General features: G+C 47.2%; 1 protein-coding gene across 1 annotated transcript; it reads left to right on the forward strand.

Moving 5' to 3' along the window:
- The first annotated feature begins 248 nt into the window (after positions 1-248).
- Positions 249-5,069, forward strand: BAMBI (BMP and activin membrane bound inhibitor). The gene is made up of 3 exons (XM_055806245.1): positions 249-631; positions 3,539-3,829; positions 4,268-5,069. The coding sequence occupies exons 1-3, from the start codon at positions 556-558 to the stop codon at positions 4,684-4,686; spliced, it is 786 nt and encodes a 261-aa protein (XP_055662220.1). The 5' UTR covers positions 249-555; the 3' UTR covers positions 4,687-5,069.
- Positions 5,070-25,600: the final 20,531 nt, after the last annotated feature.

The following is a 25,600-nucleotide window of genomic DNA, read 5'->3' on the forward strand; positions in this document are numbered from 1 at the left end:
AGCCGCCGGGGCCGGGGCCGCCGCCGCCGCCACCGCCCGGGGGCGCCGCGGGCGGGAGCGCAAGTCGCGCCGCGGGGCCCAGCCCGCCGCCGGGGGGGCGGGGGGGGGGCGACGGCCCTGCCCGCGGCGCGGCGCGCCCCGCCCACCTCCGAGCGGCGCAGCCAATGGGGCGGGGCGGGGCAGGGGGCGGGGCGCGGCGGCCCGGCCCGCGCCTGGCGCCGGCGGTATTTACGGGGCGGGAGGCGCCGCTGCCGTGTCAGCGAGGCAGCGCCCGCCGGGCTGCACTGTGCGCGCCGACTGCGCCTGTTGCTGGGGACGGGCCCTCCGCTGCAGCCGCGGCAGAGCAGGGAGTGCAAGGCACAAGGCGCGCCGCGGCCGTCCGCCGCCCCCCGCCCTTGCCTGCCGCAGCGGTGGCCGCGCAGCGGCTCTGCCCGCGGGCGAGCGGCTCCTCGGGGCTCCGGCGGGGTGGGAGCGGGCGGCGGCGGCTTGGCCGTGCCTGCGCTGCGGGCTGTGGCGAGCGGCGCCGCGCCGCCGGTTGTGCGGGCGGGTGGGTAAATGGATCGCCATTCCAGCTACATCTTCATCTGGCTGCAACTGGAGCTGTGCGCCATGGCCGTCCTGCTCACCAGAGGTGAGGCCGCGGCGCGGGACCTGGGGCCGGGGGAGCCCGAGGGGACCCGACCCGGGGTGTGCGGGCACCCGGCGCCTGAGGGAGCCGCGCCCGAGGAAGCGGGGCGGCTGAGCGGGCCTGGTGCCCGAGGGGAGCCGGCCCCGGGGAGCCGCTCACGCGGCGGTGTCGGCGCGGCGGGGCCGGTGCCGTGGCCGTGGCGAGCGGGCGGGCCTCGGGAGCCCGTCGCCGAGCCTCTGTTGGCGGGCGGTGGCGGGGAGCTGCCGGGGCTGCGCCTGCCCGTCCCGTCCCCCCGCGCCCACCTGGTCGCCGGTGCCGGCTGCCCGCAGCGCGGGGGCTCCCGTCGTCAGAGCGGCACCGGCCCCGGGCGAGCCCGCGGCGCCGAGGGGCGGCCGCGCCCTGCCCTGTCACCGCCCGCCCGGGGCAGGGGCGACCCTCTGGCTGCCGGTAACCGCCGTGCGCCGGGGGGGCGGTGAGGGATAAGTTAGCGCGGTGATGATGTGCGACGTATTTATTTATTCTAGAAAGAAGGCTGTAATTAACCCTAAATAACAGCCCTTGCAGCGTGCAGGGGGGAGCCCGCTGGCCCCATCAAAGCGGGCAGAACAGGGAGTGACTGAGTGATGTGAAGTCGCAGATACTGAAACTATGTGCCTGATAATGATATAATTAGGGGATCACAGACTTCTGGCTGCTGTTGACTTCAAAAGCTTTAAGCGAAGCCTGCAGTCTCTCCTGTAGCCATCTTGACTAAAAGCAGACATTTTTCTTTAATAGCTACATACAGTAACAAGAAAGAGGAGGGAACAGAAGGGCATTGTTCACTGTTTCAAAATACTAAATACCCTTTCTGGCCTTTTGCATAGCACAGGAAGAAACGTTATGAATTGACAGAAATGCAGTTTTAATACAGTAATACAAAGTCCATTCTGTTCCACCGAAAATGTGGGTTTAATTAAAAAGCAGTTGAATTAACCTGATGACTAGCCTGTCAGATTTTTGTTTATAAGATTGTCTTAGGTCAATAAAATGTAGAGTTTTAAGTGTGATTGTATAAACAATTGGAAGTACGTGTGTTTTACTTTCTTCCTGTGCTGTGGGAAAACTCATGAAAGGACCGCTCTGGTGCTGTTACTTCTTTTGCATCTTATTTTTAACTCTCATACAGTGAGAAAATGATGAAAATCATTTTTTCAGGGAGAGCAGAGGGAAGATCTCACATACGATAATTAGAAAATGAGTCTTTTTCTCCATAGCATGCTAGATAACAGTGTACATGAATTCACGAAAAATTAGGTTACTTGGTCTAAAAGCCCAAGGGAATTGGACTGGAGACAGTGAGACACTCCATCATTTGGCTTCTATTAAGCAGAGTTATTAAAGAGCAGCAGGAACTTCAAGGCCTGGAGCCTGCAGTAGCATTTTGGGGAAAGTATTAAGGTAGACTGAAGAGGGGAAGCTAACTTGGTTGGCATGATTTTCAACATATTTCAGAATTATTTTTTTTAGGTATGGGGCAGTAGAAAGCTTCGTAAGGGGCAGCAGCAGGGAAATGTGAAGACTGATTTGTTTGAAGTGCAGACTGTAGAAGGAAGACATCTGAAAAGTCAGTTGACTTTGAAAGCCTTGCTGCCACTATGATGGCAAGTACACCAGGCACGTTAGTAGTTTTAAGTCTACTCTTCTAAGAATGGCTTCAAAATCTGGCTTCCTTCTAAACCTTGGATCGATGGCACATTGAATTATTTCTTGAGTCCCAACTTGCCTAGAAAGAGTAAGTCTTCCCTACAGCACAGGACACACATAATTTGTACCAGAGCAGTTTGGAGAGCACAAAATGAAGAGTTTTATGAAGGGAGCTTTTTTTTATCGCTTCCTTCAGAAATTTTTGAGGTTTCCTGAGAGATTTTTCATAGAGCTGGTAGAGGATTTTCAGTCTTAGTGTTTCCCCTTTTGACTGCATGTTGGATTGCATGCAAAATCAGGGAGGGGCAAGAGGGAGCTTTTAGCCTTGCAATTTCACTCCATTTAATAACTTTACATTTGAGTTAAGAGACATTGAGTCTGGTAACAGATTAATTATAAACTGTGCTGTTTCAGTTTTATAATACTGATAAAAAGCCTTTTTGCATGAATGGCTACTTAAGGAATTTCTCTTTTTCTGGAGAAATTACAAATAGTTGCCCAGTTTCACACAGTAAAAACCTTCCTGACTGGGAGACTTAGATGGTAATGGTTCTAACTAATAGCTTTATAAGGTGTTAGTTAAACCTTTTAAATTTTGGCACAGTATTGAGAGGTAATAAACAATTCAGCAGTTCTGATTTTTTTTTTTCATTTGTCACACAAATATTCAAACCTAGTGTTCTTGTTGTGTGCTTGTGCCCAGTTAAAATAAGTGTTACCTTTATAAAAATAGAATGCTGTTCCTGTAGTAATAGTTCAAAACATAGATGTGACTTCCTTATAGTACTGAAAGTGTGTTTTGCTTTTAAAACTGGGATTTCATTTTATATGTGGTTTAATGCAACTGCTGACAGCAAGTGGAAGCAGCTATAAAATGGTCTTGTTAGTTATTTACCCTGGAAAAAAAGCCACTGTGACCTTCCTCACTGCCACCCCGCCCACCCCTCCCCATCCCTGTTTTAGTGAAATGTTCTTGCTTTAATTCAAAGGACTATAGTAATTAAAACAAGTGCCCTGAGGCATTTGCAGAGATTAAGGTTACAACAGGTATGCACTGTACAGTGATGGAAGGAAACAACCCCTGCTCTCATGGGTTTACAGTCTAGAGGAATACCCCAAAACTGGCACTGAGTCTGGTTGTGTGATGCTTGTGTCCAAGAAGAGTACCTAGTGAGGTGTCTTTAAAGAACTAAATTCTTACTTTTCTTGAACAATTTTTTTCAGGTGAAATCAGATGCTACTGTGATGCTGCACACTGTGTTGCAACTGGCTATATGTGCAAATCTGAGCTTAGCGCCTGCTTCTCCAGACTGCTTGATCCTCAGAATACACATTCCCCACTTACTCATGGCTGCTTGGACTCTATTGCAAGCACAGCTGATATCTGCCAAGCTAAACAAGCACAAAACCACTCTGGCACCACCACCATGTCCACATTGGAATGCTGTCATGAAGATATGTGCAATTACAGAGGACTACATGATGTTTTGTCTCCTTCCAGGGGTGATACTTCAGGTAGGCCAAGGAAGCTTTGGTGAAATCTCTCTTCTGGCCATCAGGCTGGTGACAGTTAAAACCTTGCATGTCTACTGTTATTTAGTTGTTAGTGTAAGTAGACACACTAGAGGGAGAAGTGGGTAGCTGGGTGCTGGGGAGCATCTCAGCCAAGTAGCTTTTTTTTTGCCTGTGTTAATATCGGAGGTCTGTCTTGCCAACTTGACATTGCTTGTAAGAAGCAATGGAACTGGCGTTCGTATTTAAATCGGCTATTAGGGTAAGAAATTATGAACAGCCTTAGAAACTGATATTTTTCTTTATAAGAGCATTTTCTGTAGATACTACAGAGTGTGTAGCTGTGGCTCCTTAAACTTGTCAGTGTGGCTTTTAAAGGAGTTGCTTATATATAAACCTGTTGTTGATACTAAATAAGCTTCACATCTTTCCCCTTTGCAGGACAAGGGAGCAGATATCAACATGACAACAGCAGGAATCTCATCACCAAGGTGCAGGAATTGACCTCTTCGAAAGAGTTATGGTTCAGGGCAGCTGTAATAGCTGTCCCTATAGCTGGTGGGCTAATCTTGGTGCTCCTTATCATGCTGGCCTTGCGGATGCTCAGGAGTGAAAACAAGAGACTGCAAGATCAACGACAGCAAATGCTCTCCCGTTTGCACTATAGTTTTCATGGACATCATTCGAAAAAAGGGCAGGTGGCAAAACTGGACTTGGAATGCATGGTGCCTGTGACTGGTCACGAGAACTGCTGCATGACCTGTGATAAAATGAGACATTCAGACCTCAGCAATGACAAAATTCTTTCACTAGTCCACTGGGGAATGTACAGCGGACATGGAAAGCTGGAATTTGTATGACCAATTATTTTTTTAATCTGAGCTAAACTTACTCTCTGAACTCTTGAAGGCCTTTGGGTTCTGCTGGACAGGAGCACTTTATCTTAAAACAGAAACTCTCATAAATCATCTTTGAGAAACAAAGGACCTCTGCAGACAGATCTTGGATATTTCTTCTGAAGGATTCCACAAGTTGTCTTATTTGCACAGAGTAAAATACACTCAAATGTATTGTTTGCTTTAAAGTTATGAAAGCAAAAATTAGAAGTTGTAAACACTGTCACCAGGGTTATCTGAACTGTAGGGAGCTGAGAACTGACTTATTATAATAAACTGTATGCAAGCTCCTATGTTTCCTGACTTATTGTAAAGATTTTTTTTAAATATATATATTTTGTCTGAAACTTGCTTGTGACTTTTGCTTTGGAAAACAATTTTTTTGGGGGTGGGAAAAAATCAAGGTGGTATGCATGTTAATGTGATTAACAGTCTATTTTCCTGCCCTGTGAGGGAAATCAGGTGGTTATTCCAGAATGAAGGTGGCAGCTTAGTTGTTTAATACTTCAAGTAGCAGTGAACCCACATGCTCAGTTCTTGGCTGTTGCATTTTGCTCATAACCTTAGTGAATTCTTCTGCAGCTTTGTGACAATTATTTCTTCCTCTCTGTTACCGAAGAGGTGCTTTTTCTCTGTGCAAAACATATCAGAAAGTGGATCCTAATTCATTAGCAGGTTTTCCTCATTTGTCTTGAAATGCTTATTTTCTGTGATCTTTTTTTCCTTTTGCACCTTTTACACTCAAAAAACTGGATGTGTGTGGGTTTGTTTTTTTTTTTTTTCTTTGCAGGGGGAAAGGGAGGGAAACCCCCAAACCACAATGCTTATTCTGCTGTGTAACTCTTTCTTTGCTGATAACCCCTCTGGCCACAGGGGAAACATCTGCCTTACACTATAGAACAGTAACTCAGCATCACATTCTGCTACTTCAGTGTGGGACTGAAGAATTAACAGTGTACTTGCTTTAATTTCAGGCTCCTCCTTTTTGCTATTCTTGCATAGGCTGCTTTTCTTCCCTGCCCGTATTTGTGCACTCAGTTGTTTCTTACTCCTTCAGCTAGTTGGTTTCATGTGATCATTTCATTTATTCAATGCCTTTTTGCTAAAAACAAAGCGAAACCTATGGATTATCAAAGGAGCTTATTGTATTTATTTTTCTTACTGCTTTAGACTTTGCAGGAATTAAAGTAGATTTGCTTAAGAGGCAGATGCCACATCATTGTGAAAGAAGGGGCTAAAACTTGGCAATTAGTCTAGTATTCATTTATGTTTTTAAATAGCTTTAGAACTGCTTCTGCCTCCTTCTATTCTGATTGTAAAGTTGAGTCCCTACTATTGCTACCAGTGAACAGGGGGTGGCACAAATGGGGTTGCAACACCCGTGCAGCGGTGCTGTGACCCTTGTGTGCTGCTTACCTTGGTAGATTGCTTTGGGATATGCAGCCTGAAACATAAAGGGATGTCAGCAAAAGGGAAGCCTGCCCCTCTAAGTCACAAGTTTGAGTTTCTGAAAGTACACTTAAACTATATGGCAGGCTTTCTGAAGGTAAGTTGGTCACTTGGCTGTGCAAACGGAGGTATTGGTATTGCAGACTTGCCCATACAGTTGAGCACTTGTACTGGCTGAGTGCAGTGAGAGCCTTGGGAATGCCCAAGCTGGGCCCACGTTCGCAGTGTTAAAGTGCAGTTTAGAAGGATTAGTTTCATCTATGTACCTCAAACGGCTGGCTCTTCTTACTTCTTCGAAGTGCTTGGAGAGCTGCTTTTAATGCAGAGAACTTGTTCTCTGATTTCTACCTTTTTCTGCTGCTGAAGCTGAAGAAATTATGTGGCTGCAACTGCTGTTGAAAGGTCAGCCAGAAGACCACAGGCCAGATTCCAAAGTGCTGCTTTCCTATAAGAGCTCTGCCCTTCCTTTGCACTGATCTGAAAGTCTAGGGCAGTTGTCAGCTCTGCCAAGTGCATTACTTTTGGGAATAACTGGCTGGGAACTTGGTGCTGAAAGAGATAAACCTGAAATACTGTCTGTTGGGTGTAGCTGCACCAGTAGTTATGGTGACTAGACAAGTTAGAAGATCTGATGGCTAAAACTTTCAAGTGCTTTCTCTAGAAATCTGAGGCAGCATGCTGTATAGTCATTTAAGCATCCTGTGACCTTCACCGCTCATTTGCTGCTAGTTTGAATACATAAGGGCCTATTTATGCTTGCCATCAAAAGGTTAGCAAGACCAGGATACTCTAATTGGCCCCTTGCTGTGGAGGTGTTTTGAAGAAGAAAAGAGATTGTTTGCCTTCCCCTGCAGTCCCTGCCTTCTCCTCCGGCTGTTCTGGTGCAATTGTTCTGGTGCAATAAGTGTCATTTAGGTGTGGTAGCTGATACAGCCTAGAAGTTCCTGGGCTGTAAGTCTTCCTACAGATGAAACTTGGATTTCCTATTTGTTTTAAAGCGCGTATATTCAGGAAACTATGTTATGAGCTCTGCTGTCTGGAACACAAGTTATGGAACGAGCCCCATATCTTTTCACTGAAACTACTGACTGCGGAGTCAAAAGGGTGTCAGAGCCAGCAGTAGCCATCTGCATCACTAGTAAGGACTTCTGCAGTGGCTGCTTATGTTACCTACATACCTCAGTAACACCAGCCTTCCATTACACTTTAGAGAAGTTGTATTCCTATGACAAGGAGGGACCTTAGTGATGTTCCCCGGGCTTCCTGGCTGCTGGTGCTGTACATGTGTGCAACAAGGCAGTCCTAGATGCTCCTTGCATGTGACCTAGCGAGGCAGGGAACAAACAGTAGCTGAAGAGCTTGGCCAGAGTCTGGAGGCTGACAAGGTGAGACAGTAAGTGATGGCTACCCTTTTAAAATGCATTTGACTTAGGAGCCTGGGTTTGTCATTGTGCTTCAAACTCTCGGATTTCCCTGGCAGACAATAACAAACACTCCTTTCTTTGAAACCCCTGCAAGCCCTGGAGCGTAAGAAGGACAACCCTCTCTATTTCTAACTGGAAAAAGTCTCTTGGATTGGAATAAATGAAATCGAATGTCCACAATGTAATTTAGTGTCTCCCATGCCCCTCTTTCCCTGATTCTTTCCTCAAAACAATGATGGTTGTGGCTTTTCTTATGTCTCTGCTTCTGCTGGCTTTGAGAGCCGCTGGGTTGGTATGTCTTCTCTTAACTCCTGCTGAACTGATTCTATTAAAAACCCCTTACTCCACAGGGGGCTTGACCTTTTTCTTAAATACCAAATGTGTCTGCTTTGGAAATCACAAACTTCTCCTCCTCTAAAGAGCTTGTAAATCTGGTTTCAATATTGAGTGATTACAGGCTGTGCGGAAAGCTTGAAAGTAAGCAGTTACTTCTGGTAGCAGAGTGCTGGAGCCGGGCTGCCACTCTCATTTTTCACCTCAGCATGCATTTAGCATGAAGCCACCGGTGTCAGCAGATTCACCCCGGGTTAGTGGCCTGGTAGCTGGCCAGGCTCTGGTTGTAGGACACAGGATGGCTTACCTTCTCTTATCAGCATCCTAGACTCCAGTTCTTGTTGTACAACCACTTGCTCTGTTGTAAATCCAGCGATCTCATTGCAAGTGGATGCTGCCCTGGAGGGCAAACACCCAGAAAAGCCTGGAGAAAGAGCAAGATTTTTCCTTAGGTGCAGATGCATCCATTACACCTTCCCTTACTGCTGTTGTGATTGTTAAAACAGGGTATGAACGAAGACACTGTATTGCCAGGCTGCCTGTGTGGGGTGGGATGTGCCCGTTAGCTACTGGTCTGGTCGGTGGGGTTCCACAGTGAATAAATGAAAGTAAAATTTGGCCTTCTCATTGAAAAGGAGGGGGATAAGAAGATTATCTCCCAAGGAAAAAAGATCAATGATCAGAAAAAGACCTCTATAATAAGGCACAAGTTGAGCGAATAAAAGAAGGTCTTTGAAGCAGGCGAAGTTGTCTATTTCTTTTTTCAGATGCTTTCCTACATGGAGATCAATGGAAGTGTGTTTGTTTTGTTCCGGTGACTGGTCACTATGCAGGAAAAACTCTTTCTCGTTTTGGTTCTAGGATTTACTAGGGGAAATGGTATTTTGGGTCCGTCACTGTATTTTTATTTCTGAGGAGAGAAAAAAAAAAAAAAAGTTGTGGAGAGGTGCTGTAAAATTACGGTTATCTTTTGGGAGGGGCCCAGTGTCTCCAACATTATGAATTCTGGCTCCCTCTAAATAAACAACCAACCTTGTTTTCTTTGTTTCACCTCTAACCCTTGTCTGCAGCCTTTACAATCCCAGGGGTGAATCCTGAAGTAAAACAAACTGCAAGGGAAGGAAGCCAGGAGGGAGCCACAGCGCCTGCAGATTAACAGAGCCTTCTGCTCTCCAGGCAACCTTGACAAAAGGATTCAATCCTGAACTGACCTTCAGGGGGAAAAGCAAAACAAAAACCACCTTGACTTGAACTTTCAAGACTGTACGAGTTTAATGCTTGATGTGGTGTCTCCTAAAGGGTGCCAAACACCTGTCTTGTGAACCCAAATCCTAACAAGTTATTAGGAAATCTGAGCCCCAAATCAATGGCTTTGAAATATTTAGGATTTGCTCATCACTGTTTCCAAGTCATACATTGTTGCTAAAAGGGCCTAAACCGGTGCTTTTCCTCCCCCAGTGGGGTTCTCGAGGCAAATGTATAGCATCCAGTGAAACAGCGAGTGCTGTTGAAACACCAATATTTAGATGTAACTTTTCACTTGAGCATTCCGTGCTGGGAGCAGGTCCTACCCTTCAGCCCAGCCCTGCTCCCTTCCCTGTAGGCAGCAGGGAAGAGAAGGAGTCAGCCCTGACTTTGTGAAAAAAGACACTGGTATAAATTTAGGGTGAGACTTTATTTATAAAGTAGTTTTTATTAAAGCTGGAATGTTAAAGTATTTTTATCTTTCTAGTTATCACACTGTTGTAATACATCAACGGTCATGCAGTTGGGAAAAACTAGTGAAATGTATTATTTCCCTCCCCTTGGCTATTAGCTCCATTTAAATAATACTGACTTGAGACAGCTTGTTAAGAACAGGGCCTCTTCTTTAATTGCTTTTTTACCTATTAGGTTAAACTTTCAGGGTAGTGTCTGTGGAGCAGCAGGGGGATGAGCGCTTGCCTTTCTTTCGATTACATTTCCATTTTTAAAGGGAGAGCAACCAGAAAAAGGCAGAAGCGGCATCATGATGAACTTTTAGCATCTGCCTGTGATGGAGGCTGTGCCCGGTGGGACTGTCAGCCTGGCAGTGCTGGTGGGGGTAGGCAAAGTGTCCCTCACTTGCTGGGCTGGTCTCTGATTCAGGGATTGTTTCACTCCATGGCCTGCAGGTTGCAGAGGTAAAATCCCCTTCCCGTCACTCGGGAGGAAAATATTGGTGCAGTAAATCTCCTCCTGGCACTTGGCTGTGACAATGGGGAGGGACGAACAGTGTGGGCTCGGGGTCTTGCCAGGGCTGGGTGGTGGGGATGCTTGTATGTGTGTGCGAATCAGAGCTTGTGTCAAGCAGGTTGCTTTGAAATGCTCAATTTGTTTAGTTCTGGCTGTGAAGTAGCTATTTCATCAGTGGAAGAAGATTTATTAACCAATTTTTTATGGCCATCAACAATGGCTTAGCTCCAGCAGGGTCCCCGGCATTTTCATAAAGTGCAGTGGGTTCCAGCGGCAGAGGCGGTTTGTATTGTTCTGGTATTTTAACCCAGTGAACTAAGGCCTCTATCCTGCAAACATGTAGGGATGTGCATAATTCACTCGGGGGGTCCGGGTCCCGGGGGGGTGGCGGTTTGTCACAGCGGCTGGCCGGGTTTCACTGAGCACCGCACTGCAGTCACAGAGGGCTGTTGCTGGGGGGCTGCAGCAGGCCCTGGGGGGGTCCCTCCTGCCATGGCACCGGCTTTGGTAAAGCCTGGGCAGGGCGGAGGGTTAATGCTGCGAAGCTTGTGTTCAGTCACGCTACTGGTGGCCACTGGGCTGGTGTTTTCCCCACGGTGGTGGCCCAGCTGTCCTGGCTGGGAGTAGTGAGGGGTGAGCAGAGACCCACGGTGATCACACTTCAGGGTGCAAAGTAGCATGGATGTGTGTCCATCAGGGGGGAGCCCCGGCTCAGGAGCCTTGTCCTGGGCTGCCGCTGGTGCTCCCTTTAGGCTGTGTAGGGAGGAGAACGCCGACAGTGTGGGGGAATGGAGCACCCTGTTCTGGGCTGCTGGGCTGCTCCACTGCACCGTGGGCCTATGCTCAGGATGGGGCATGCTTTAAAGGTTTTCAAGGCGTACCTGGTTTAGCTTCCCAAACCCAAAGCAATGCCCCCCAGCAAATCCACACCATCTCTGCCCTGAGTTTACCGGTACCTCAGTGGCACGTGAGCCTCAGGCCAAGCTACAGCTTAACATGACTGATTTCCAGCCCTGGGGTGGTGCATTTCTATCCTCCCACCCCTCCAGGCAGGAGCCCTGTGCTCTCTCTGGAGCATGCTCGTGGTGCGAGCAGGAGCAGCATAAGTGCAGAAGCATGGATGCTTCTGCAGCAATCTCACTGCTGGTGAGATTGCTCTTTGCCATTTCTCTCTGCCAAAAGTTTCCATCGCCTATGGCTTTTGTTATTTTGCACAACAAGAAATCACAACGTGACGTGAAGCCTGCAGAAGACCAGCTCTCAAAGACTACCAAGGCTGCGTGTTCAGCCATAATTTACCTCCTTCGCACACATGCATCATGACAAAGGTTTTAATTACATGAATGCATGCAATGGTTTTTCCACAAAACACCCTCCTCAAATCTCAGCCCCTGACCATCTGGGCCCCTGGTCTGGCTGGCTGCAATCTCTCCTCAGTTCCTCATCTAGCAGAGGTGCTCCTCTCCAGCTCCCTCCCTCCCCTGGATGCCTTTCCCCGACCTCTCCCGCAGGGCCAGAGGCGCAGGGGGCCCTGCCTGCGCTGGAGCAAACTCTCCCTGGCAACAGGTACCATTCCCAGCCTCCCTAGCTGTTATCAGTCTGCAATAACCTTTCCCTTATTTGATTTTTTTTTTTCCCTAGGGGGACTGTAAGGGACAGCCACAACTATGCTTCTTCCAACCCAATTCCACCTGCCTGCTCAGCAGTGGGGGGGCAGACGGGAGCGTGTTCCCCCCATAGTGGGCTCCTGGGTGGGTGAGCGGAGCCAGCCTCTGCCAGCCTCCACCGACGAGCAGCCTCACCTCGGAATGGGACAGATCCAAATGCTGGAGCCTTCATCTTCATAGATAAAAAGTATAAACCCAACTCTTATGGAAGTGATTTTTCATGTAGCTTTTATATCAGAAACTGACAACACTTTTTTTCTGCATCATCAGATGACAGAAATATATTATTATTCTTTTTGTTTGTCAGAAATGCACCGAATCTGGGACATGCTCAGACCTTTTTTTATTTACCATAATGCCAATTAAACTTGCCGTAAGCTTTTGTTCTTAAAAACATCCTACACCAAAGCATTACTTTTCTAATTGTGTTTATAGGCTAGTGTTAAGACTGCTTTACAGCAGCTTTTTGCTGCAGGAAGGATCAGTTGTGGGGTTCTGTAATCTCTGCCTTCATTATACGCTTGGTTATCTGTGTCCCAATTAATGCTGTATGTTACTGACTGTGGCGCATTTTTGTCTGTAGAGAGGTTGTCACCCTTCACCTCTTTGGAATGAACTTCATCCCCTTATATCTGCTGGTGGCAGTCAGTGACCCCGCTCAGCCCTGGGGACTTCTGCGTGGCTCCAACCCATTCCTCAGTCCCCAGGAAATGCTGGTGGTTCTGCAGGCATCTTGCAGCTTCCAGGAGAGCTGCCTCCAGGAGGCATTTTATGGCAAGCAATTTATCGTAGATTATGGCTGAACATACACACAAGCACTCCCAGTGACCAGTGTAATCCACTCTTTACTGGCATAATTTGACTTTATTTTCTATTTACACAGGGAGGCTTGGGTGGAGTGTTACGTACACAGTATCAGAAAAACAGTCTGCTCCACCTTGGGGCTGCATGCCTGCTGGAGCCAGCGCACCCGCTGCCCTGAGGGCTCCAGGAGCTCTTTGTAGTAGCTGAGTGTCTCCTTGCATGCAGGAGACATTCTTTCTCCTGTCAGCATCTTAGCAAGAAGATGGTAATGGCCCAGTAATCTTCAATACTTGGCCAAATATTCAAGATGGTTCCTGTTTTTAAATGACCATTGATGAGCCCGATGTAGCAGTCCTGGGTGCAGCACCTAGCAGGTGCCCATGGAACAGGGCTAAACTCTTATCACAAGAACGGATCTCTTCTGATACTGCACCCTATCTTTGTATTAATATTTCATCATTCATGAACAACTTGCAAACTTGTAATGCAACTGTTTGCTTGCAAATAATTTCCAGAGTGTTTCATTACATATGACAAATTTGTAAGTAAGTAGTTGCCAGTATTGGGATTCCTGAGTTGTCTGCTTTTGAGGAAAACTGCTGCAGGACAGATGGCCTGGTGTCTGCTTAACCACAGCTGGGGATGCTTTCAGTGGATTTTTGTCCCAACATCGTTTGATAGAAACTTCCAACAGCAAGATTACTGGGATCTGCTACCTATATGATTCAATGAAAATGAATCAGAAATACAATATAGAGGTATATTTCCAGTCTTTACTTAAATATCTTGTCCTGCACATCATCCCTGTCTCTAAACTAGAGCGCTACAGATTTGACAGATGGGCCACTCAGTGAATAAGGAATTGGCTGGATGGTTCCACTCAAAAAGTTGCTGTCAATGGCTCGATGTCCAAGTGGAGACCAGTGATAAGTGGCATTCCTCAGGGATCAGTGTTGGGATCGGCACCGCTTAATGTCTTTGTCAGCGACATGGACACTGGGATGGAGTGCACTCTCAGTAAGTTTGCCGATGACACCAAGCTGCATGGTGTGGTCAACGTGCTGGAGGGAAGGGATGCCATCCAGAGGGACATTGGCAGGCCTGAGGGGTGGGCCCGTGTGAACCTTGTGAAGGTCAACAAGGCCAAGTGCAAGGTCCTGCATGCAGGTCAGGGCAACCCCAAGTATAAATACAGGCTGGGCAGAGAATGGATTGAGAGCAGCCCTGAGGAGAAGGACTTGAGGGTGTTGGTTGATGACAAGCTCAATGTGACCCAGGCAATGTACCCTTGCAGCCCAGAAAGCCAGCCGTATCCTGGGTTGACCCATGGCCAGCAGGTCAAGAGAGGTGATTCTCTCCTCTTTACTCCGCTTTTGTGAGACCCCACCTGGAGTACTGTGCTCAGCTCTGGGGCCCCCAGCATAAGAAGGACATGGACCTGTTGGAGTGAGTTCAGAGTAGGGCCATGCAGATGATCAGAGGGCTGGAGCACCTCTGCCATGAAGACAGGCTGAGAGAGTTGGGGTTGTTCAGCCTGGAGAAGAGAAGGCTCCGGGGGCACCATATAGCACCTTCCAGTACCTAAAGGGGCCTGCAAGAAAGCTGGAGCGGGACTCTTTGCAAGGGCCTGTAGTGACAGGACAAGGGGGAATGGCTTTTAACTGAAAGAGGGTAGATGTAGATTAGATATTAGGAAGAAATTCTTCACTGTGAAGGTGCTGAGACACTGGAACAGGTTGCCCAGAGAAGCAACTGCAGTCTGCAGAGCCTGGTGGCCTGTGCTCAGGGCCACCCTGGGTTGGGTTGCCTTGCCTAGGTGCTGTCACCGCCATGGCTGTTACTGTCACCAAACAGTTCTCTGGGTTTTACATGAGTGGAAACTTGACCAAAGGTCTCCCATCTCTCCGGAAAGCATCCTACTTGTGGAGCTTTGTGTTACATGTACTCTAAAATACATAAAGATATGTGTTTATAAAACTTATAAATAAAATAATTTGAATCTTCTGGCTAAGGCTGGGATTATGTAATTAATTTATATGTCAGTACAATATAAATTATTTTGTAATTGTGTAATGTTCTAATATAATTAATAACATATTCAATAGAACCTGAGTCATCTGAGTGCTCTGTCCAGCTGACCACACACTCATCCTTTGCTCTTCTCCTTGCTTCCTCTGGTCCATCTACATGTCTCCAGGTAAGTAGAAGACTTCACCTCTCAAGGACTTTTCAGGTCCATTCCAGCCATGAGCTGCAGATTACCACCAAATGTATCTATGTGCAATGACACCTGCATATGTACAAGTGTGTGCAAGGGACTACAGGTATGTACAAACATGAGTGCTTCCCAGGCAAGGACGTGTGACAGCAGCTGGTTCTCCAGACCAGCCTTTGAGATGCTTGATGTTCCTGCTAGGAGACCTGTTTCCAAGGGTGCTGTGTTTCTGCGCCATGTCCTTAGAGATGCCATCCTTGCAGCTGATCTTTCCAGAGACAATGGGGACTTCTCTGGAACACTGGGAAGCTATCTAGTTTGCATTGTGGCAAAGCTTGCTGCCCAGAGGAGACCAACCCTCTTCTGTAGACAGGTTATAGAAACTTTTCCACAGAGTCTGCACCAAATCAGAAATGAATCCTTGGAGTTTCTTCCTTCTTTTCCCACCAGCCAAGAAATGTTCACACTATTTCTTAAAAATAAGAAAAAATACTTAAAATGCTGCTCTAAAACTATGTGTGTGGGAAAAACCTGCTTGATTGTAGAAGGAAATGGTAGAGACACAGGAGCAATTACTGTTAAGCCTGTTTATGTTTGTTCTTTCCAAAACGTGAAGAATGGGAGTAAATACAATTAGTCACCATCCACTGGTGGGGGAGTAGAGGCTGATGAGTCACAGCTGCACTCAGGTCTGTCCCCAGAAAGGTCAGTGCCAGCACCTGGTGCAGGGCCAGATAGCAGTGGCTGCTGCACCTCCTCTCCCTGGGAACAGTATGCCCCAAGATTGGGGTGCTGCAGAGGACCTGGTGGTGGTCCTACCACCCTTCCTGCCCCGTCTGTACTATGGGGTGATACTCACCTGTTCAAAGGGATGGGATTGCTCCTCCTCAGGATCTCTCCGCTCCCTCTGGGTGATGCTGCACTGGTGTTAGAGTTTGTGTTTCTGCTGTGTGGAGGGTCAGGCCACTTCCTCACTCCTGTCCAAAAAATTGTAGCTGCAGATGGTGTGGGTCTAGAGAGGCAATCGGGCACTCTGGAGGAATTGATCTGAAGGAATCTTGCCAGCCTGCTGTGTGTAAAGTGAATTTTTAAGAACCGGTTCTTAAAAACTGACTTAAAAGTCAGTTGGTGACTAGGAAGACTCCCAAGCAGATATTCCTTACCTGAGACTTTCCTACCTAGGGAGTATACAATGTTATCATGTGAGCATCTTTTGAAACACCTCTTTGATTTCTCTGCTTTGGCCCCTCAAGGCAAACAGATGGAAGTTTAATCCTCTCCCCTTAGTGTCTCTGGATTGCAAAGCCTCTGTCAAAATGGAGACTGAGATCTTAAAACCTAACGATTTTTCCTAGATATTGAGATAATTGTTATGGGCCGGATGCAAGGAGAATAAAGAAGCCCAGCTAGGCAAATGGGAAATGGCAGCAAGTGAGAACTAGATAATGGAAAAAGTAATTCAAAATAATTTTCTTCATGTCTCCATGTACAGATTCGTTGCTAGGACAAATGGAAATGAGCTTAATGGATTCTTCTCTGCTGTGAAGGTTGGAGACTAGGTGAATTGAATTTCTGCCAAATTATGGAAGAGACTGGGCATTTTCTACACAACAATATGAGAGAAAAGAAAAACAAAAGAGATCAGGAATATTTCCCTATTCCAGATTTCTCATCAGTTAGGAAGTAATGCAGGTGGACATGGCAAAACCCAGTGTGACTCTCTTCCAGCTTGCTTATTACTGAAAAGCAGTCCAGGAGTAAGGCACACACACCCCTGTTCAGAGGGGAAGCAAAGCTTAATTGCTCCAGGTTGGGTCGTCCTTGGCTACGTGATGCCACGGCTGGCCTGGTCTGGTGTTAGTGATGGCCCTTTCCGCAGGGGGATGCTGAAGGTGCTGATGTCCTTTCCAGCCATACTCCAAGGGTGCTGAGGTCCTTCTGTAATGGCTGTCACCCTGGCAATGGCTTTTCCACTCAGAGAATGTTTGAAAAGCAGAGACTCCTCACATCATGCCTCTGTGCTCATGCACAGGGTGTATGGAAGCCAGAAAAACCCATAAAAACTATGTGAAGGATTTTACTTTCCAAGCCAATTTGCTGTACAGATTTTATTATTATAAATGTATCATTAGTGTAGCTCTTGCTATCTGAAAAAAATGACTGACTGGAGATGGATTTAAACTGATACTTTCTCCTGAACAGGAGGAACAGCAGTCCTAGAGATGCTTGGTTGGATATCTGCTGCTGCAAACTAGCTTTGTGGCATTGACTTCAGCAAGGCATCACCAACATCCCCATCTCAGGCTCTAGGAGTGAGCATTCCCTTATGAGTCATGGCTGTGGTTTTATTTAATCCTGGCTGTACATAGTCAATAATGGGGAAGACTCTTGTGACATTTTTAATTGGGAGCAAGAGATCACACGCTTGCAGAAAATGCCCTGTGTGAAACCAGCTCTTGAGAGCAGTGCCTGTGCAGAAGGAGAGCTAGGGGAAAGTCCTTTTATCTCTGGGTTCCCAGGCAGGAGCTGCCAGCCACCCATCCTTTGGTTTGGCGATAGAAACTTACCCCAGCAAGAACCTCAGGATTTGGCTGTCTACCCCCAGCAAGAAACCACAAGAGAAGTGGGAACAGCTAATTCAAGTGTTTGGTGACAATATTAGCAAGGAGGGTATTTTTGTTGCATGGAGAACGTATGGTTGTCCCTTTTAAAATGGACGTGCAGTACAAAGTATTGTGGTGTGTCACAGGAACACCTTATGCACAGCAACCAGGCAGATCAGTCCAAATAGTATAAAGGCAGAGATCTAACACAACTTTTTCTGTACTGACATAACACACATTGCAGTTTCAGTCAACCATAGCACACAAAAAAAATTGGAAGGCAAACTACACAAGTGATCAATGATGCTAATTACAGTTCTTAATGAGGGAGATAATAGCAATGCAAGAGAAAGTAAATACTTATTAGCTCTAAGGAGCATCCTGTTATCTGTATGAAAAATAAACACATTTATCTAGTCATCACCTTAATGGCCTAGGCTATGAAGAGGCAGTGTGCTTACTTCACCCAGATGTTGCCATGATTTGTCGTGTCTGGTAGAAAACAGAAGTAGCTCCACTGATGCTAATGAGTGTAAAACTGGTCTGAGTGGCCAGCTGGACCTTAATATTCACCTCAGCTGGTGCCAGGATACCAGCCTGTTACCTTACATCTATGGCAGGTGTTAAGTATTACTTAGCAATATGCTATGCATTATATATGTAACTCGGTACATTATATACCCCCCCCTCCCTCCTGGCCATCTGTAACCCTTTCGAAGACCTCATTAGCCCTGATGCAAAGTTAATGGGCACTTAGTTTAAACGTAGGTAGGTAGGACATGCTGAAGGCCTCTGGAGCCAAGATGGCCCAGGATTTAAGTCTCTTCTTTGAGATCCACATGACAGTTTTCCAGAAATCTGTTGTGGTTTCATGTTTGGAGGTGCTAAAATTCCCAGTGGTTACAGGGTGAGTGGTAAGCGCTCAGCACTTCTGGATGTCAGGCCAGGCATGTCCTCACTGGACATCTCTCTTCAACCATCTCCAAATGATCCCCCAATTTATTGCCACTAAAGGCTTCAGCCCTGTTTCAGAGACTCCTCATTAATGGCATAATAAACTGATACAATGTTAAGTCAAAGGATTCAGAGCTAGTGTGCAGTAAACATAAACATATGTTTAGTGTTGGGTTATAAACTACTGTAGCCAAAGTGGGCAAGTGTTATAAACTTCAAACACGAAACAGATGCAAGTTAATTAGAGGCATGAAAGTGATGACAATAGAAGTGAGCTGTAGCAAGGAAATGAAATGTTAGTTTAGGCAGAAGTTGCTGCAGCTCTGCCTTGTGCTGGAAATGCCTTCGGTCTCAGCTGAAGATGGGAAGGCATAGACATATTTAATCGGGACAGCCAGGCATGTTGCCCATATGCCAGAAATGTAAGTCACTGCTATGAGTGAATGCTCAAAGGAAACGTAATCTGGCAGGGTTTTGAAAGCTGGGAATTAGCTGGCCATGAGGCTGGCTGTGGCTGAAGCCAGACTACAACACATGCGAAGGCTCCATGCCCTGTGTCGGTGCATACAGTGCCTAGTGTGGCCACAGGGAAGCAGATGTCCCACCAGTGTGGGAACCCCTGGGGAGGGGGGGACTGGGCTCCCGGGCTGTACCATGGGGTTGCAGACCTCCTGCCTTGCAGGGACTCAGGTCTGCCCTTCCTCCAACTTCCCAGCCCTTGTTCCCAGCCAGGAGAGACCTCCGGGCCCTGGCCAGAGGTTGTTAGGTGCCCAGCTGGTGGCATGAGCCCCGGTAAGGAGGCAGAGGTGCTTCACCAAGACTAGGCAACCCCTGGGACTACAGGGCTGTCCATGGTCCCAGGGTTTGCAGTCTGTCCCTGCCTCGCTCTTGGCTTTCCTCCTGCCCATCACTATAGACAACAGATTAAGTAACTCTTTTCTTGCCAATAACTCTGCTCCCTAGATGCTTATACTCTGCTCATCTGTCTAACATCTGAACAGTCCTAAAAGCAGTGGTTTGAAGCGGTCACTGCTGTTTTATTAGGACCTTGCAAGACAGCATCCTACAGGGCTATGCAGTTTTACATGGCATGCATGGAGATTATGCAAGAAAAGGGGTGTCTGGTGTTGGACAGGGAAGGAAAATGCCATATAAATGCCTTAATAGGCCATCTCAGGTAGCTAAAGAAGCCTTGGATATGTTTGTTCCCTTAGTCTCAGATGAGCAAGTGGAGTGTGCCACTCAGTCCTGTGAAAGGCTGTGCCCCGTCACAGACAGACTGCCTTTGTCCTCCTGGAGTGCTCTCTGATGTTCTGCCCTCCAACATTTTCTACACCTCTGCCTCAGACAGACTTGGGAGCCAAAAGGGCTACCCACAAAGAAGATGGTTTAAAATAGCTGCCCTGTCAAAAAGAGCATTGCTGTTCAGCTGCTCCTCCTTTCCTACAGCCCTTACCCACGGGCACCGGTGCTGCTGGACGCTGAGCCTCTGTGCCCACAGCTCCCCAGGCTAGCAAGGCTGCTGGGGTACCGCACCCCCCTCCCTCAGCCCACTCCCCTGCCTGCCCAGACCACCAGCATCACCGTATACCTCCGGTGCCTTGTCCTGCCATCACACAGCCGGCGGAGCAGAGGAGCTCACTCTGGCATTTGCCAACCTGGCACAGTCCAGCCCCATACCCTGGCACCCCCAGTGCAAGCCAGGGCCTTGGAGAGGTGCTTGAGGGATTAGCAGCAGTAAAAGTCCTCCTCTAAATGAGAATTTCAGGTTGGGGCCTGAAACTGCAGCAGTTTGGAAAGCACCCAGTGGCTGTGCTGTCAGGGAGTGCTCACAAGCAGTGAAATAAAACCGTTGCCTAATTATAGTTTCACCAAGGGGCACTATAATGCCATGATATTAACTCCTTGCACATAAACAGCAATGGGCAGGGGCTTGCCAGCAGTACTTGTACCTCCAGGAGGTAAACAGGTAACGGTATCACGGTGCTGCCATCCAGACAGTAGACAGCTGCATAGCAATGAAGGAGAAATTACAGGCACGTTTACTCATTCTGTACCAAATTACACATGACTGGGGCAGGAATTACACCCCAGTGTTATCCAGCCCTCCCTTCACCAGGGGGAAAAATCTGTGATTGGGAATGAACAGACCACAGCTGAGCAAGGCAGGAACAAAAAAGGGGCTTCCCACCATTTGTGGAAATCAAAATTAAAACAAACAGGAAAAAAAAAAAGCAGTAGCTCAGGGAAGGTTGTAATTACTTTACAATCAGCTATTCATTTAATGAATTCACACGGCGGCACTGTGCTAATAGGAGGGTCTTGGCTGGCAGAGGGGTGCAGATTAAAATGGGGAAGCTCAGATCCTGTTGATATTTTTGTTTGGGGAATGCTTTTCCCCTTTATTTGTTTTAGACAAGATGATTAAAAAAAAAAAAAAGCAACCCAGATTGCTGGAAATGACTGCATCAGGGTGGAAGGATGGGGAGGTGCGCTGGTGGGGTTTCTGTCCACACTGAGCTGTTTCTTGGGGCCAGGTGCTGTGGTTTCTGTGCTGCCCTGGCAGCAGACAGGCAGGGGCACGCTGCAGCGCTGGGGTTAGCTCTGCAGCACGGGCACGGGCTGGCCGGGGTGATACCTTTCTCCCTGTGCATGCTTGCTCTGGGAGGGCACACCATGCAGGAGCGGCTGGGAAGAGTGTGGCTGAGTGTGGAGATGGAGCAGAGCCTCGTCTCAAAACTCGGGCATACAGAATTTCTGATGCCCTGAGCAAGTGCTGTAGGTTGGTTACATCCTTCAAATCCTGGGGAAAGGTAACTAGTTTCAGAGCTTCCAGGTCTTGTGTGTGTTAGGTAAAAGAGTGCAGCAATGTCACTTGTGATGAAGCACTGCCGTGCAGGTAACCATGAAAGAGGGCTCCTTACACAAGGAAGGGTTACTCACATGGGCAAGGGAAAGGACTGGAAATACTCTGCCACAAGAGTGCAAGGTCATATTTCATTTCCGTCGTGTTTTGTCTCCCCAGGAGGCAGCTGGCAGCCAAAGCAAAGCTCCACTCTCTGAAGAATTCCCTTATTAAAGATTACCCAGCTCCCTTGCTGCTTCAAAAACTGCTCAATTCACACAGAGGGTATTTTGCTTTGAGTATATGGGGTTTTTTTAAATTTTTTTTTTAATTGAAAAATATCTTTCCCCTTCCTACCATCCCTCCGGGTCAGGATAGATGCTCTTTGACATAAAAAAGGGGTTTTGGCATGTTGAATTAAACCTTCCTGACTTTGACGAAAAGCGACTGCAGGGCCAAGATAATTAACTGGTCTGATCTGGTGACTTACCTCCCTATTTCACTCTCAGCAGTGCTGCCTGCTACAGAGCTTTGGTAACTGCTGCTGGACACCACACGAAGTAAGAGAGCTAATCGCCTTTCAGGATGTTTTTCTATCAACCTCTTACCTGCAGTTTGAGAGGTCCTGTTGCTTTCAAAAAAATTTCAGACTTCCTGACCGGTCTGAATTTGGTCTCTAAGAAGCACAGGTGGCCCTGAGGCTCCTCACCCCTTGGCTGCCACACAAGAGGTGCCAGCACTCATGTTGCTCACTCATCCCAGTCTTGGCTTTCTGTAGAGTCCAGGAGCAGGAAAAATGTACAGGTCCATAGACAGTCTGCCCAAACACAGAGAAGGCAGCTGTGCTCTTGGAAGGTGCTGTGGGACCGAACTTAAGAAGGTGTGTTAGGATAGACGGTAACATTACCTTCCCATTAGACAGCAATGTTACTTGGCCTTGGTATTAGTGAATTTGCTATGAAGGTGACTAAATAACTGGTAGGTTTTGAAAAATACAGATTTTTTTTCACTTGGAGAAATATGAAAAGAGCAATTTTAAATTGCTTCCATTTCTTTGTACGAAAATCTGAAAACACAAATGACCAAACTCACCATGACTGGATTTAAAACCAGACCAACTAGGAAGAAGCCATTTTATCTCCATCTCATTCTTAAGAGTGTCTGTGGTAGTGAAACCCTCTGCTGTGCAGCTTTCTTTCCATGGGCATTTCTGGAGCCCCCAGTGCCGCCTGCCAGGTGCTCGAAGGCAGCCCAGAGCACTTAGGGGTCTTTCCCAGTCTAGTTCAGTTTATACATGCAGGAACCAGACTCAGCAATGGGATTAGGTAACACACTATTTAACTTTTAGTTACTTGCTCAAAGCAAAAAAGGCTTAAGAAAAAGTCTCATCAGTATGAACCGCTGCTGAAGGAAGTTCAGTGCTAGTTGCCTTTTACATCCTGCATCTCCCCAGCAAGCTGGCCTTTGGTGCATGTTTCTAAGTAGTCTTTGCCTCCAAGAGCTGTTTCTGCAAAGAAAGAACACATATTTGGGTGGCGTCATCTCTTGCTTGCCAGTGGGGTTTCAGTGCTTACCTGGAGGGAGTTGCCTCCAGGGCTGTGGGACTCATTATCCTACATGTTTGTGTTCCCCACCCATCCCTTCTCCCCTTCAAGTGACAAGAGTATCAGCTGTATCATGGATTTTGTCACTTGGGTGCTTGCTGTTCAGGCATCACACCTTTCCACGGCTCCTTCTAGGTTGTCATCAAATGGGTCACAGTCACTTCTGATCCAGACTGGACCTCTGCAGCTAAAGCAGAGGGGCTCCACAGCTCAGTGCCATTTCCACCCAGGGGTAGACCTGCCACCAACTTTGGCCTAACATGAATGCCAAGAGCTGAATTTGGGTCTGCTGGCCAAGGCTTTGATGTAATGTTTACTGGGCAATAAAGCTTCTCTGATATAAACGGAGTGAAATTATCCTGCCTGGCTGAGTATAACAGGACATACTCTCTGCACAAGCTGTGTTAAGCTTTGACTTAGGATCTAACAGTTCTTAATGTCTCTCCTAAGCTTTCCTGTTGAATGTTTGCACCATTTCAGGAGAACATTAGAGATTATTTAACTGAAATAGCTTTGAAAGGTTTGAAGGCTCCAAAGATCAGCTGACTTTTACAGGGAAAAGAGAGTATTTGAAACCAAAGCAAGGGTTACTCTGAAGGTTCATTCTTTATTTGAAGACAGCTTAAGAATGATTTAACAGGGTTAACTTCAGAAAGAAATATCCTGAAGTCCTCTAGGAGACATATTCTTGCAAGATTGCCAGCTAGTTTATAACTGAGATTCCTCATGCTCCGTGGGGGTAATTACTGCAGCTGGGTTGGAAAGGCTTTGGTATTAAAACAGCAGTCAATGAGCTACTGAACACAGGCTCAAATCCACAAGGAGATTCTCAAAGCCTGGGCTGATTAGAGCAGAATAAATCTTGGACTGGATTGCCTGTCCCTGCCTTGATGTCTCTCACTAAGGGGGATACGGTACAAAGTAGGGTAGGCTGGTGTGAGCGGGTCATGCATTTTATCTGAGAAATGAGCTTTCCTTTTTTTGGGAGGTTGCCTGGAGGAGTCACTTAAAGTGAAAGCCAGAGGTAAGGAATTCAGCACCAAGTTGTGTAATATCCAGTAGCAACATTAAAAAAGGAAGAAGAAAAAGAAATACTTGTCTTTCTCCTCCAGCCATGAATTTGTTTAAGCAGATATAACGTCATCAGAGCCACAGGAGCCAAATGACATCTTTCCAGCAATGCTTCTTAGGCAGTTGCTTACCTTCAGTACATCCAAAAAAAATCCACGTGCTTTAAGGCATGTCAGTGCTCCTGTTGTCTGGGTGGGTGAAAGGAAAGGTGCTTTAGCTCGCACTCCTCTACACGGTGTTGCCCAGCTCCATCATTCCTGCCCTGTGGGATGAGGGTCTGGGGGGGCTGCCAGGGCGGCCACGTGCCTCCAGAGGGGCTTTCCAAGGGTCTGCTGCAATGCTCTGTTCCTGTTCTCGGACAAACCCTCCTGGTGTGATGCTGCCAGCCCTTCACCTGCCTTGCTGACAGCAGGGCCTGGCATCCGTGTCATGGGCACAGAGGTGTCTTCTCCATGCTTTTGATTCAGAGGAGCTGCAGGGGGTGAAAAGGGAAGGGAGAAACTATTGCAGATGCAAACATGACGTCCCTGCTGTGCTCAAGGGCAGCCTCTGATTCACAGGCTGGCTCCAACTCAAACTTCACACCAGTCACCTTCATGTTGCCTCTGCCACTGACCTCATCAGCCATCGCTGTGAGTGGTGAGGACCACATGCCTCATGTGCACCAGCTACCTGGCTCTGCACCACGGGCAGCCCTGTGGTAAGTGGGTAAATAAAGCGCTCTGTTTCATCAGCCCTGACCTCCTGGGTGGTTCTGTGGTTCTCAACCTACTTTGTCTTGCACATGAAAGAAAGAATGATCTCTTGGGGATGTATACAGCCCCATCACCGTGGCAATTGAACACTTCACCAGGATCTTGGACTTCTTTATCCTTGTAGACCTGTCTTAAGAACAGAAGTGCTGATGTCCTTCCTTTGAGGTGGGGAATTTGGGGACAGTACAGCAAAGCCAGGAGCCAAGCTGCAGGGTTTGGGAATGCTGGGTGTATCTGGGTGAGTGCAATGACACCATTTTAGTAAATGTGTTTCCACGTTTGAGCTGGCACCCTTGAGTTATTGTGTTGCATGTTAGGATTTGAACTCAGAATAGTCCAAACATGGAAATGTGAGTCACAACAGTTTTTTTTCAAACCTGGCCACGGTGCCGGGTGCTGGTACATGTGCAATTCAGTGATACCTCTAGAGAAATCAGAAAGGACAGAGGTAGCACTCGTGGCCTTTTTTCCATTTCAGTCTTGCTCAGGTGCATGGGTTAGCCTGACTGCGTTTGGTTTATCCGGCACAGAAACCACAAAAGAGTATTTTTACAGGTAACTGGCAGATATATTTTACCAATCATATTCTGAAGGAATCAGGTAAAATAATAAATTTCCCTTCTTCGTTTAAGTGTAGAGAGAAAACTGGGAAATGACAGTTAGAGAGGAAAGATTAAATACCACTGAAATTGTAATTTGAGATTACAAATTCACAGTTTGCCTGGATGTGGGCACGGCTGTTTTGAAGCCCATTTGAAGTTTTTTTTCTTGGCAGCTTTGGTGAGTTCTGCCATTTCCAGCTCTCCCTGGGCCAAAAATGGCAGTAAGCTGTGACTGCAGGGCATGTGCTCTGCCAAGGGGTCCTTTCATTAGGAACTTTCTGGATTTTAAAATCGTTGTCCTTCAAACAACAGGAGAGAGAAGTGAAAGGTGAAGCGAT

Source organism: Falco peregrinus, chromosome 5 (assembly GCF_023634155.1).
Source record: "Falco peregrinus isolate bFalPer1 chromosome 5, bFalPer1.pri, whole genome shotgun sequence".
NCBI classification, from domain to species: domain Eukaryota; kingdom Metazoa; phylum Chordata; class Aves; order Falconiformes; family Falconidae; genus Falco; species Falco peregrinus.

What these genes read in the sequence shown, in the direction of transcription:
- BAMBI (XM_055806245.1), top strand. Translation starts at nt 556, where the DNA reads ATGGATCGCCATTCCAGCTACATCTTCATCTGGCTGCAACTGGAGCTG. An exon ending in GGCCGTCCTGCTCACCAGAG is followed by an intron (nt 632 to 3,538) that starts GTGAGGCCGCGG and finishes AATTTTTTTCAG; the next exon opens with GTGAAATCAGATGCTACTGT. An exon ending in TTCCAGGGGTGATACTTCAG is followed by an intron (nt 3,830 to 4,267) that starts GTAGGCCAAGGA and finishes TCCCCTTTGCAG; the next exon opens with GACAAGGGAGCAGATATCAA.